The sequence below is a fragment of the Dendrobates tinctorius genome, unplaced genomic scaffold, assembly GCF_039654945.1.
Source record: "Dendrobates tinctorius isolate UK_male_01 unplaced genomic scaffold, ASM3965494v1 ptg000143l, whole genome shotgun sequence".
Lineage (NCBI taxonomy): Eukaryota > Metazoa > Chordata > Amphibia > Anura > Dendrobatidae > Dendrobates > Dendrobates tinctorius.
The window spans coordinates 25100732-25115322 of NW_027361810.1; the positions used below are offsets into that span (position 1 = coordinate 25100732).

Here is a 14591-nt window from a genome sequence, read left to right on the forward strand (position 1 = left end):
GATAAAAATATTTCAAGGCTAAACCGAATATGTGCCAATGACCTGATCTCACCGATCTTCTGATCTCTTCTCACACGTGTGAAGTTCTGGCATTGTCTTATTGAAAACTTTCGTAATGTTGAGTTGTCTTGTCTATTGTTTTTGGTAATTGTTGTACTGGATATAATATTAATAGACTTACAGTACTGAAGTTCTTCTGATTTTCACGAACTCTCTGCATTTCTGGCGTATCTAGCACAGGTACGTAATAAGACATAGTTCGTTCTGCATCCTCTTTGTATTTTTTCTGTTGGGTTTGAGAAATAAACATGTAAGTAAATTTAAAAATAAAAGTTTGATAAATTTTAAAGCAAAGTATTATGCAGTTTCAATATCGAGAACTGCGTACAGAAACAATAAAAAATAGAAAAAGAAAAGAAGAAAATGTTAAAATCAAATTTGCTTTGTAAGACCTCATGCACATGGAAAAGTGATGGGAATGTAGACCGTCCAGTGCCAGTTACCCAATGGCTTCATATTACAATCTTATGGTGACTCGTGTCTCCATATGGCACCTTCTCCATTGGATTCACTACTTTTAGCATTAATGGACGGCTTATAATGGAGCGAGACACACTTTTAGATGATGATTTGCTTATAAAGCCATGTAGTCCCCCTTACAATTGATCACCTCTCGGAGGACACCCAACTATACCCTATCCACATTCTTCTGCAAATCTACAAAATGTCACTTTTCCTAAAGCCTCAATAATAGAACTCCATTTAGTGAAAAATAAACAATATGATCACCTGGCTGGAAAGATTTTTCACTTGTTGGGCATGGATAATCTCCGGAGTGTCCACGACAGTTGTAAAATTGGCCTTATCCATTTCGGCAGATTGCTTGTATTTCACCTATAGAAGTATAACTACAATTTTAGTTTTACTTATTTCGCTACTTTTTTTCCCAAGTCTTGACTGGATTAATCTTGTACTTTTATAAGAAACGTGGTTTGCCCATCGGTCACGTACCTGACTTGCGATATCTGTTGCGTTCTTTGCTCTTACGAAGTCTGGAGTTTCCAAGACCAATGTTGATAAACCCTTTCCTTTGATTTCCAATTCCAGTGTCTTCTTATATTCTTTCTGTTATGTAACATAAAAAAAATTGTGTATTCTTCAAGCTACCAAAGTCCTATGGTATTAGAGCGGATGCCCAAGACGTTCATAATTGATCACCAATCCATAGTTTAAATCAATATCAGATCTGTAAGAGTCCAATATTTGACACTATATTTGGCTGATTGTACAGCACCATAAACTATGTAAATAGCTTCAAAAGGCTGATTAATAATGGGGGTGACAAATGTCAGACCCCTACCAATCTGATACTGATGACTTAAAGACAGGTGATCAATATGTAAGTCCTGGACAACCCCATTAATGTGTCATTTTTCAGGACTGGACAATAGACTTCCATGAGAGTTGCAATACATGTACAACGCAACCCCTCTAAGATAACACATCTTAGACAAGACCACCTCTACATCCAGACCAGACTTCTAGTTTGATCATGGACTACATATACCGGCCATCTTCTTTAAGGAGATTACAGTAACTCTCTAGAGGATCATTTTTTTTCAGTACAATTTTGGTTGGTCATCTCAAGGCTTTTGCTAGATTTTTTTTGTTCACAGGTGGCATGGCTTTCTGAAAACCCATTACTGACCTTGCCAAAACCCTAGCCTATCCAGTTTTGGGGGGAATTTGGATAGTTTGGATAGATGTGTTTGACTCTTCCTAAAGATATATCATAAAAAGAGTCCAATGTTTTAGACCGCTTAAAATGGGAAGAGTCTAAGAAGAATTACAGTTGTGGCCAAAAGTATTGACACCCCTGCAATTTTGTTAGATAATACTCAGTTTTTTCCTGAAAATGATTGCAATCACAAATTCTTTGGTATTATTATCTTCATTTAATTTGTCTTAAATGAAAAAACACAAAAGAGAATGAAGCAAAAAGCAAAACATTGATCATTTCACACAAAACTACAAAAATGGGCCAGACAAAAGTATTGGCACCCTCAGCCTAATACTTGGTTGCACAACCTTTAGCCAAAATAACTGCGACCAACCGCTTCCGGTAACCATCAATGAGTTTCTTACAATGCTCTGCTGGAATTTTAGACCATTCTTCTTTGGCAACCTGCTCCAGGTCCCTGATATTAGAAGGGTGCCTTCTCCAAACTGCCATTTTTAGATCTCTCCACAGGTGTTCTATGGGATTCAGGTCTGGACTCATTGCTGGCCACCTTAGAAGTCTCCAGTGCTTTCTCTCAAACCATTTTCTAGTGCTTTTTGAATTGTGTTTTGGGTCATTGTCCTGCTGGAAGACCCATGACCTCTGCGGGAGACCCAGCTTTCTCACACTGGGCCCTACATTATGCTGCAAAATTTGTTGGTAGTCTTCAGACTTCATAATGCCATGCACACGGTCAAGCAGTCCAGTGCCAGAGGCAGCAAAGCAACCCCAAAACATCAGGGAACCTCCGCCATGTTTGATTGTAGGGACCGTGTTTTTTTTCTTTGAATGCCTCTTTTTTTCTCCTGTAAACTCAATGTTGATGCCTTTGCCCAAAAAGCTCTACTTTTGTCTCATCTGTCCAGAGAACATTCTTCCAAAACGTTTTAGACATTTTCAGGTAAGTTTTGGCAAACTCCAGCCTGGCTTTTTTATGTCTCGGGGTAAGAAGTGGGGTCTTCCTGGGTCTCCTACCATACAGTCCCTTTTCATTCAGACGCCAACGGATGGTACGGGTTGACACTGTTGTACCCTCGGACTGCAGGGCAGCTTGAACTTGTTTGGATGTTAGTCGAGGTTCTTTATCCAACATCCGCACAATCTTGCGTTGAAATCTCTTGTCAATTTTTCTTTTCCGTCCACATCTAGGGAGGTTAGCCACTGTGCCATGGGCTTTAAACTTCTTGATGACACCGCACACGGTAGACACAGGAACATTCAGGTCTTTGGAGATGGACTTGTAGCCTTGAGATTACTCATGCTTCCTCACAATTTGGTTTCTCAAGTCCTCAGACAGTTCTTTGGTCTTCTTTCTTTTCTCCATGCTCAATGTGGTACACACAAGGACACAGGACAGAGGTTGAGTCAACTTTAATCCATGTCAACTGGCTGCAAGTGTGATTTAGTTATTACCAACACCTGTTAGGTGCCACAGGTAAGTTACAGGTGCTGTTAATTACACAAATTAGAGAAGCATCACATGATTTTTCGAACAGTGCCAATACTTTTGTCCACCCTCTTTTTTATGTTTGGTGTGGAATTATATCCAATTTGGCTTTAGGACAATTCTTTTTGTGTTTTTTCATTTAAGACAAATTAAATGAAGATAATAATACCTAAGAATTTGTGTTTGCAATCATTTTCATGAAGAAACTGAGTATAATCTGACAAAATTGCAGGGGTGTCAATACTTTTGGCCACAACTGTATATACAAGTCAGAAATTCATATTCCTGAAAAAATATGAACATATTCCTCTAGCCATGTCATTCTACTAAAGCAAAAGTCTGATAGAGGCTCTGTCACAACCCGAAACATTGCCTCTAATGCATCGTCTATTGCCTGTGAATTCTATGTAATTTCCTTAATGAAGCGCTCCCAGTTATTGTTTCCTCCTAATCCTCCTCCTCTAAATATGGATGTAATGTAATATATGTGTTTTAAAATACTTACCGATTGCCGTCTTCTCCAGTTTACAGCGCAGCTTCGATCCTCTACTGGACCAGACCTCAAATCAGACTTGCCGGCTCACATAGGGATGGGATCGGAAGAGCCCGCTCTCAATGTAAGTCTACAGAGCCTTGCTATGTGTCTCATAGACTCAAATTGGGGACAAAGCTACCGCGCCATAGAGTAAACGCCGTGAGCTCGCTTGGTCCAGAAGAGGAACTTAGCAGCGCTGGAAACAGGGGAAGATAATGATCGGTAAGTAATGTAATGCACTTACACGCATTTAAAGAAGATTAGGGAAATACATTGCTGGGAGCGCTTCTTTAATAAAGTCTATGTGAAACATTTAATAGTGATGAGCGAATGTGCTCCGATAAGGTGTTATCTGAGCATGCTCGGGTGCTAACCAAGCATCTATGTCGTGCCCGAAAAATGTGCTCGAGTCCACGAACCTGAATGTCTCGCGGCTGTTTGACAGGTGCATCTCATGTATGGACTGCCTAACCAGCCGGAAATCCCTGCATGTTCGCTCATCACTAATTAACTATTGAAAGTCTGAAAGGTGCCAAAGGGATTTGGGTCTTTTAAAGTACTGGAAATACACTCCGATTTGAGCTTACTCAACCAATACCAGATCCAAGAGGTCTATTTTTCCTAAATCTTGGGAGCACTAGAAAGAGTTTTCTCCCTTCTAGGCTAGATCTCCATTGCATACTTTGCATTGCCTACGCCTCCTAGATCTCTTCCATGAAATCCAGTTTTCTCCCAGAGCAAAATCCAAATACCTAATATAAATATGAAGGATAAAAAGACCAAACCAAGTACAACTCTCATACCTCATTTAATATTTGAGTTGCATTCTTGGCCCTTATTAGCTCAGGGGTCTCTTCTAACACAGTGAGGCCTCGTCCTTTGATTGTTTCGTCCAAGTCCTTCCTGTATTCTTTCTACAGAATTAGCCAAAAAAAACAAACAAAAAAAAACAGCTTTGGCCACAATCGAAAATTTCCACTGAAATTTCCAAACATATCAGCAAACAAACACACAAGAAAACAAACATTACATCACTCAACAACTATAGACATGAACTAGAACAAAACAAAGGCATACACAAATACACCAAGTACCATTTGGTTAAGTTTAATGAATTTTTTTGGTAGCATGAAATGTTATATATATATATTTTTTTTAATTTAATATGCAAAATCATATGATAATTGCCAAGATTAGGTAGAAACAGTTAATGGATTTTAGGTGAATTTTCTATATATAAAAAAAAATAGCAGAAACACAATGAATACAAACACAGGAAACATAAAGTGATACATACGACACATAGTAAAAAAACAGAAATAAAGAAAGAAATGGGATGTAGTGATGATTAGTGGAATTATTCGGATCGATTATAGAGATTGAGCTGAAGCTACCTCGCTTGCTATTTTTGTAGCGTATCTGACATGTAACAATGACGGCGTAACCTCCAAACCAGCAAGGTTTCTGCCCTTAATACATTCTTCCAAGTCTTTCTTATATTCTTTCTGATGAAGGCAGGAATAAAAAATATGACATTGGGTACAATACTAATGTTTCATTTCTTTATTCATAACCATAGCTTTAGCTTTGTTAAATGGAATGCTTTTATGAATATCTGTTCTATTGTATCACTTTTAGATTGTATTCGTTATATTGTACAATTAGCTTATAAAGAACAAGCGGGAAATACTCTTTTTCTATTTTTTAGTTTAGTCACTTGTAGTACCGCTTTTCAACACTGGGGAATTCAGTATGGGGTCTCACTCTCCATTAAAAGTTTTTTGCTACCCCATCTAAGAGCAGCTTGATGTTGGGGCAGAGACTCTTGATTCCAGCTATGTATCACTTTCTGGGGTGCTTGCTGTAGCTTTGATAAAAATCCTTGTCTTATCTGCTGCAGGTCTACCAGTTCTCTGAATGCTGAGCTCAGCATAACCCCACCCACATCACCGATTGGCCGCTTTATGTGTATACTATGCATAGGCAGAAAGCTGCCAATCAGTGGTGGGGGCGTGGTTGGACTAGTCGGCTGAAAATTTACTAGTCCGCTAGTGATAATCTCCTGCAGATAAAACTGTGACTTTATCAAAACTACAAAAAGCAGCCTGGTAAGTGACATGTCGATTAAATCGGGCTCTCTGTCCTTACATTATGCTGCTCTCAGATTAATTAAAAAAAACTTGATGACAGATCTCTCTTATATACAATAACAATATCTTCAGTTTTATAGAGTAAACATTTTTGGGGTTTAGCTTTTTAAAATGCCCCCAAAAATGTTTTGCACTGATATAAACAGTCATAAATATCCCCATTGCTTACTCCTGCATTGCGTTTCAAGCATCGCTGCTAGGACTCAAGATAGCAGCTGGCATATGTTCTCCCACATGATCGATTCCCAAGCCTCGCCGCCCTTTTCTGCACAGGCACAGAAAACATTCAGCACAGCTGCAGAAACAGGCCGTGGAGTCTCCTCAATCTGTGCATGCACTAAACAGCTTCAACACTTGGGCAACACACAATGGAGCCCGGAAAGTGATCACGTGTGTGAATTATGTAACTGTCATAATCCTGAGTCCTACAGACAGAGACAGATAGAGTATGTCCGTCTCTGATTCATGGGCAGCAGTAAGCCTTGGAAACATAATGCAGAAGTATGCAATGGGAGTAGTTATGTTTGCTTATGCCGGTACCCAACACTTACAGCCGTTTTAGAAATGAGGCTGTAAAGTGTCCAACCCCTTTAAATGGACCTCTCACTGGAAAAGCAGGTACTCCATACATCTACAGTATAATAGCATCTATTTTCCCTTTAAAGGGCAGTTTTACCTTAGATTACTGTTTTACAGCTTTCAAAAAAAAGTTGAGTAATTTTGTAAACACATTGTTTTTACTTATCTCATTTATTCCTGAGTTATATGATAGAAAGAGACCTATAGACTAATGCGTCTATATTACAAATTATGAGAATTCTTTACGCGTTTCAAGCCTTAGTCCACAGCTGCATTCACAATTGTGAAGATGTCAGAGCTGAAATCTCCTGAGATTCCATAGTGACGGATTGTTTGGTGCTTTGTAGAGATGAGTCTCTACCAGTCCGGTTGACCTTGGTAGACTTCTGTGCCTGGCCTCCTCTGCCCGACATTCTGGACGCCTCTGGCTCATGATACCATGGGGACTAGCAAGCCGCATAAGTGCCCAGAATACCGGGCATAGAAAAGATTAGCTGCCACGGACGACCGGACTGGATCCTGATCCTGGATGAAGCGAATCAAATGACTTATCTATCGTGATTAGTATTCTAACTAATGTTATCATCCTGACGGATGCTGTACAAGAACCTGAAGTATCAAAAACTAATACTTCTACTGTTTTATAGGAGCTTAGCTTAACTGTTAGGGGTGCGGCTATTAACAAGGGTTCTCTAACTGTTTCAATAACAACCGGCAGAATTGTGAGTGCAGCTCTGCAGTACAATACAAACTGTTACTTAGGATGGGTGTAATGTGTTTACAAGTTACTCAACCTAATATTCAGATCGTGTCCATATAGACTGTATATATAATGTATAAGTGTGAGCATAACATTCTGACACTGTAGAATTGACTATGTTTATTTTCAGGCTTTCAAGGAAATACATAGATTACATTGAGTGAAATCTAACTAGACCAAAGCGTTAATAATTCTTATACCTGCATGTTTCAGCGTGTATAAGACTTCCACTTAACATAAACGCTAACGACTTCAAGCTTCTAGGTTTGAAGGATTAACATGTGATCTCATCGTATACAGTGACGGCATCAACGAACATATGAAGTTACAAATATATAGGAATATATTTGAGAGAAATGAAATGCAGTAGAAAACGAAATACTACAGTTGAGCAAAAAGATCCGCATTACCCTGGTCCAGCGGCCACGTCAATAGTCTGTGTTTGCCGGACCAGAGCGCTGCGAACCTCCTCCTGCCGGTCATCATCACCTGCACCTCTTCCAATCAGTTAACCCGCAATCCCTGCAGCGCTATACACGTGTGATGACAAGCCTTGCCTAGTAGTGACGAGCGAATGTGCTCAGATAAGGTGTTATCCGAGCATGTTCAGGTATAAACCGAGTGTCTTCGTCGTGCCCGAAAAATATGATCGAGTCACCTCAGCTGCATGTCTCGCGGCTGTTCACATTCAATCCCTACATGTGTTGTCGCTGTCGAACAGCCGCGAGACATGCAGCCGCGGGGACTCGACCATACTTTTCAAGCAAGCGAAGACACTCAGTTAGCATCCGAGCATGCTCAGATAACACCTTGTCCGAGCACGCTCGCTCATCACTAGTGCCTGGTAATCTTAAGAGGCACGGGGATACCGACGGGTAGGGGAAGGTCCGAAAGGGCTCTCATCTAGTTTACCAATGGTGCCGCTGAACCAGGGTCCTGCTAATCTTTTTCCTTAACTCTATAAAAAAACATTTTGCATAAAAAACAAAAGTACACCTTAACAACAAAAAATAGACAAAAATTTCCAGAAATGAAAAAAAAAGGCCAAAAAAAGTATAAAAAAAATTTGTTGATTTTCTTTTTGTTTAAATGAAATCTATTCGGTCTTTTTTTTATTTGCTCCCCAAAAGGCTAATCAGGGATTCAAAGGTACTCATAGTAGCCCAAATTGGGGTGTCATTTTGTAGAAAATGAATCGGAATGCCTGCTTGTACCCTATGCTTAATTAGTTGCATACAGTCAAGGAGGTGGAGACACCATTGAGTAAAGTCAAGCTGCCCCACCCTATCCCCCCTATATGGATTGATTGACGCCCCTGATGTCATCACACATAAAAAGTAGCCTTTTTTTTACCAATAAGAGTCTTCCTTTTTTTCATAAAAAATAAATAACTTTATCTATTGTTGAAATCCCTATATCCATACTAGCGTAAACAATAAAGTGAACACATTATTTATCCTGAAATTTCTATCTCCCACGAAACAAAAATAAAAAGTGATCAAGTTGTATTTCCCAAAATGGCACCAATGAAGAGTATCCTACTAAAGTAAAAAAAAAAACAAAAAACAAAACCTTAAACAGCTCCATTGAGTAAAAAATAAAAATGTTATTGGTCTATGAATGCAACGTAAAAAAAATTATTAAAAAAAGTGTTTTTCTTTGGCAAAAGTAGAACATTTATCATGTCAAAAAACAAACAAAAAAAAAATGACAGAATTATTTTTTTCCAACCCCATCCCCTTAAAAAAAAAAAATTAACAAAAAAAGTTATTTGAAGCCCATATAAAAATGCAACTTATCCCATTAAAAAAAAACAAACAAAAAAAACCTGTCACATAGAAAATCATAGTAATTAAAGCTTTTGAAATGTAAAAAAAAACTAAAGGAATAAAAATAATGTATAATTAAGTGCAAAACTAGACTTTGTTCTTAAAGGGCTATAGAAACATCCCAGGTGTGATTTTTAATAACACCTTAGACAACAATATATAAAGCAAAGAATCAAAATTTTGGTTTGAAAAAAAGTTAAAAAACAGAGTATTTTTTGATGTACATCATAACAAGAAATTATAACCGTAGGTAATATTCATAGCATTAGTAACTTGTCACAATAAATCATCAGTATTATAAGACCTTAAAGGGGTTGTCCGGGAACATGGCAGCTTCGCTTATCTCTCTATGAAGCAATACCAGCTGATCGATGATGGTGCTAAGTGTCGGACTCCGACGGTCATGTGGAGGACCTGTCCTACAGTTAGCTCATCAATATGTGGACAACCCCTTTAACCCAACACAAATTCTGAATTGTGTGCGTATTCACAAGCTTTACTATGTTACCTTCTCATCATGAGCACAGTTAAAGGTCCCATATACAACATATACCACCTATTAACAGGATAGATGATAAATGTATGGTTACTGAGGGTCCGGCCTCTGAGACTCTCACTGATTCCAGATTCAGGGATCTTAAATTCCACTGAGTGAGCATGTGTGACCACCAATCCTATAGGCAGTGAATGGAGCCCTGGTCGCACATGCTCACTACGACTTCATTTACACAAAGGAGTTTTGGACTCTGTTCCACTGATCAATAGGATTTTTAGCATTTTTTTTACCCATCCTGTGGGTAGGTGATATATGTTATCTGTAAAGGACAACCTCTTTAAGGCTGGTTTCACATTAGCGTTTTGAGGCGCTGCGGACGCACGCCATGAAGCTCCGACCCTTGCCGCACCTCCTCCGGTCAGCTCCGCCTATGGACGCATGACGCTGCATGCGGTCTGCGTACCCTATCTTTAGCATTGGGTACACAGGCCGTGCGCAGGTATGCGTTTGCCGTTGCATGTGTCTTTTTGACTGTACGGTGACCTCACCAAAATACATGTTACGTTTGGCGCTGGTCGCCGCACCGTCAAAAAGACGCATGCGACGGCAAACACATACCTGCACACGGCCTGCGTATTCAATGCTAAAGATAGGATGCGCAGGCCGCATGTAGCAGCATGCGCCCATAGGCGGAGCTGACCGGAGGAGCCGCGGCAGGGGGCAGAGCTTCACAGCGAGTGTCCGCTGCGCCTCAAAACGCTAATGTGAAACTAGCCTAAGTGAATTATTTAACGCCAGTGTGTCATAGATCAAGATTGTACCTTGTAAATATGTAACATACCGTAAAAAAAAGTGCAGATTAGTGATGACACTTACCTCACTTTGCATGTGTTGCGCCTCTTTAGCTGTCACATAGGTTGGGGTCTCAAAGTCCAGCATTGCTTTACCTTTTTCTTTTTCATACTTCTCTTTATATCTGACCTAATTGTATAAAAGTATAAAATAATAATAACAATAAGGCTGAGAAAACAATTGTTGCAAATCCTAAATATTTTATCTATTGAAAAGATAAATAGATTAAAAAAACTGCAAACATTTTTTCATACATGTTCATCTTTTTATGGCATTAAGGGCACCCTCACATGAGCGTATACATCGGATGAGTGCTATCCAATGTTTTATGAGAAAATAATCGCAGTATTTTTCAAAGTCTAGTTTTAATTCAGATTTATTGGTGGATTGGTGACTTAGAGGGGGTTTGCTCCACTACTTTTATATTAATGACTTATACTATGTGTAGGTTATAAATATCAGACGAATGGCGGTCCAACACGCAGTCAACACTCCCACCGATCAGCTGGTGTGGGTGCTTGTCGTGGCCGGATGTTGGCTGTTGCAGAGCTGCACAGCACAGCTCTGTTAATTGTGTAATGGCCGCAGCTGAGTACTGCAGATTCACAATTCATTTGAATAGGGGCAAATGGCGGTACCCGACCAGAGCCACTACACAATTATAGGGCTGTACTGTTCAGCCCGGCAACTGCTAACATCTTGTTGCCACTGAGAACAGATGATTGGCGGTGGTTGCTTGATGCTAGACTCCCACCTATCCGATATTGATGACCCATCCTTCAAATAGGTGGAAGTGCCTAGTGTAAGACCCCTCCCTGATCTAATATTAATGACCCATTATTCGGATTGGTGGGGGTGACTGGTGTCAGACCCTCTGTTCCCCACCTGATCTGATATTGATTACCTATTCTTAGGATTGGTAGAGGTGACTGGTGTCAAACCATCCCACTCCTGTCCACATGATCTGATATTGATGACCCACTTTTATGATTGGTGGAGATGGTTGGTGCTGGCCCCCTCCCCCTCTCCCAGATCTGTAATTGATAATCACTTCTTACTATTGGTGGAGGTGCTTGGTGTTACTCCTCTTCTCGATCTGATATTCATGACCATTCTTAGGATTGCTGGACGTGCCTGGTGTCAAACCCCTCCCCAATCTGCTATCGATGACTCATTTTTAGGATTGGCTGAGGTGCCTGGTGTCACAGCCATTCTCGATCTGATATTGGTGACCCATTCTTAGTATTGATGGAGGGACCTGGTTGTAGACCCTTCCCAATCTGTTATCGATGACTCATTTTTAGGATTGGTGGAGGTGCCTTGTGTCACACCCCTTCTCGATCTGATATTGATGACCCATTCTTAGGATCATTGGAGGTGCCTGGTGTCAAACCCCTCCCCAATATGTTATTGATGACTCATTTTTAGTATTGGCGGAGGTGCCTGGTGTCACAGCCCTTCTCGATCTGATATTGGTGACCCATTCTTAGGATCGTTGGAGGTGCCTGGTGTCAAACCCCTCCCCAATATGTTATTGATGACTCATTTTTAGGATTGGCGGAGGTGCCTGGTGTCACAGCCCTTCTCGATCTGATATTGATGACCCATTCTTAGGATCGTTGGAGGTGCCTGGTGTCAAACCCCTCCCCAATATGTTATTGATGACTCATTTTTAGGATTGGCGGAGGTGCCTGGTGTCACAGCCCTTCTCGATCTGATATTGGTGACCCATTCTTAGTATTGATGGAGGGACCTGGTTGTAGACCCTTCCCAATCTGTTATCGATGACTCATTTTTAGGATTGGTGGAGGTGCCTTGTGTCACACCCCTTCTCGATCTGATATTGATGACCCATTCTTAGGATCGTTGGAGGTGCCTGGTGTCACAGCCCTCCCCAATCTGTTATTGTTGACCCATTTTTAGGATTGGTGGAGGTGCCTGGTGTCACAGCCCTTCTCAATCTGATATTGGTGACCCATTTTTAGTATTGGTGGAGGGACCTGGTTGTAGACCCTCCCCAATCTGTTATTGATGACTTGCTTTTAGGATTGGTGGAGGTGCCTTGTGTCACACCCCTACTCGATCGGATATTGATGACCCATTCTTAGGATCGTTGGAGGTGCCTGGTGTCAAACCCCTCCCCAATCTGTTATTGATGACCCAGTTTTAGGATTGGTGGAGGTGCCTGGTGTCACACCCCTTCTCGATCGGATATTGATCATTCTTCGTATTGGTGGAGGGACCTGATGTTAGACCCTCCCCAATCTGTTATCGATGACTCATTTTTAGGACTGGTGGAGGTGCCTGGTGTCAGACCATTCTTAGACTAGGTCATAAATATAAAAGTTGTGGAGCAACTAATGTCCATTTTCTGTTGGCTGTCTTATTTTAGTAAATACGCTTTTTTTCTCTGGTCTATTAAATTAAATAATTTACAACCTCACTGTTTTCAATTACCAAAAAACTAATACTGTAGTTTTCATCAGCAAAGCAAAATCTGTTTGAAGCTTTTCTTTCTAGGACATACTGGGCAGCAGATAAGCTGATAATAGCTATTTCACAGGAGCTTAAATTATTCTGTTTTCACCTTGTAAAAAAAAAGCAAGTTGATAGAAAATAATATTCTGTGTTCTACTTTTCTTCCCAACTAACAAAAAGTAGGAAAAAGAATCCAAACGTTTAAATCTGGGAAAGAAAATGTGAATGTTTGAATTTGAAAATGTTTTAAGTGACTTTTTGGCAGTTGGTGGTAATGGAGTTTACAAATTTGCAGACAACTTTTCATGTTTAGTCTTCAATCAATATAATTTTTTATTAGGAAAGTATATTTTGAAAACATAAAACAGTTTTTTTTACGTCATTATTTTGGAACTTTTAATTTTTTTCCCTATTGTTATGCTGTAAATGTAATTTGCATAAATATTGTAGTAGGGTAAATTATTCAATTTTGGTGGCTCCATACAGAAAATAGAAGGTGAAGCGTATTATTTCAATCGATTCGATTTTTACAAGTGATGAGCACAAGTGCTCATTACTTGAGTTTGTCGAGGTCACTCAGGTATGCTCCGAGTATCGCGGTTGCTCGAGTGAGTTGTTCAAGTCTTCACACTGCATGTTTCGCAGCTGTTAGAAGTTTTAGCGGCTGTTAGACAGCCACAAAACATGTGGGATTACCTGACATACATGGGCAATCCCCAAATGTTATTTTGGTTGTCTAGCAGCTGCGAAACATGAGGCTGCGGGGTCTCGAACATCTCACGTGAGTACCCGCGATACTCGGTGCATACCCGAGCACCCTCGGCAAACTCGAGTAATGAGCACTTACGCTCATCACTAATCCTTACACTATATCTTTATCGTGAAGTTGGGAGATACGTACACAAGATATGGTATTAAGCTAGAAAAACAGAGTAATTAATTAAAAATAATACAATATTTATTGCAAACGACATTTCCAGTAGCAGGATATAGAGCCGAAAGAGCTGATCGAGTCATGCTTGAAAGTTCGTGAACCCTTCTCGAAAAGAGAATAAAATTGTAGAATGACCAAGTTAAAGTCCTTATCTTAATCCTATAGAAATATTGTAGAAGGACCTGACGTGAGCAATTCATGGGGGAAGATATGTGAAGCTGTTTTATAGGGCGGAAGGGGCTAAAATTCCACCAAACCAATGTGCAAGAGGAAGCATGAAGACAGTGGGGGCCCTGGGTAGTGCTGAAAAAGAAGGGCTGGGGTATAGGAAAAGGAAGCGGTTGGAGATTAGTAAGAGGAGAAGCAGGGATTGGTAAGGTGAGTATGATTCCACTGGTAACACGAAGACAACCCACTGGACTACTAAGTCCACCCACTAGACTCCTAAGCCCAGGAATTACATGGTAAGGTGAGTATGATTCTCCTGCTTATGCTAAGACAACCCACTGGACTACTAAATCCGCCCACTGGACTCCTAAATCCAGGAATTACATGGTAAGGTGAGTATGATTCTCCTGCTTATGCTAAGGCAACCCACTGGACTACTAAATACACCCACTGGACTCCTAAGCCCAGGAATTACATGGTAAGGTGAGTATGATTCTCCTGCTTACGCTAAGACAACCCACTGGACTCCTAAATCCGCCCACTGGACTCCTAAATCCAGGAATTACATGGTAAAGTGAGTATG

The 14591-nt window shown here is 40.3% G+C and overlaps 1 protein-coding gene across 1 annotated transcript in view; it reads right to left on the reverse strand.

Annotated features, from left to right (window-relative positions):
* Positions 1 to 14591, reverse strand: part of NEB (nebulin) — a 166873-nt gene that overhangs the window by 16909 nt on the left and 135373 nt on the right. Inside the window, exons 126-131 of the mRNA XM_073545254.1 lie at positions 10453 to 10557; positions 5157 to 5267; positions 4566 to 4676; positions 1012 to 1125; positions 790 to 894; positions 182 to 286 (exon numbers count right to left, since the gene is read on the reverse strand). Coding sequence (XP_073401355.1) covers positions 182 to 286; positions 790 to 894; positions 1012 to 1125; positions 4566 to 4676; positions 5157 to 5267; positions 10453 to 10557 — 651 coding nt within the window. The remainder of the gene's footprint in view (positions 1 to 181; positions 287 to 789; positions 895 to 1011; positions 1126 to 4565; positions 4677 to 5156; positions 5268 to 10452; positions 10558 to 14591) is intronic.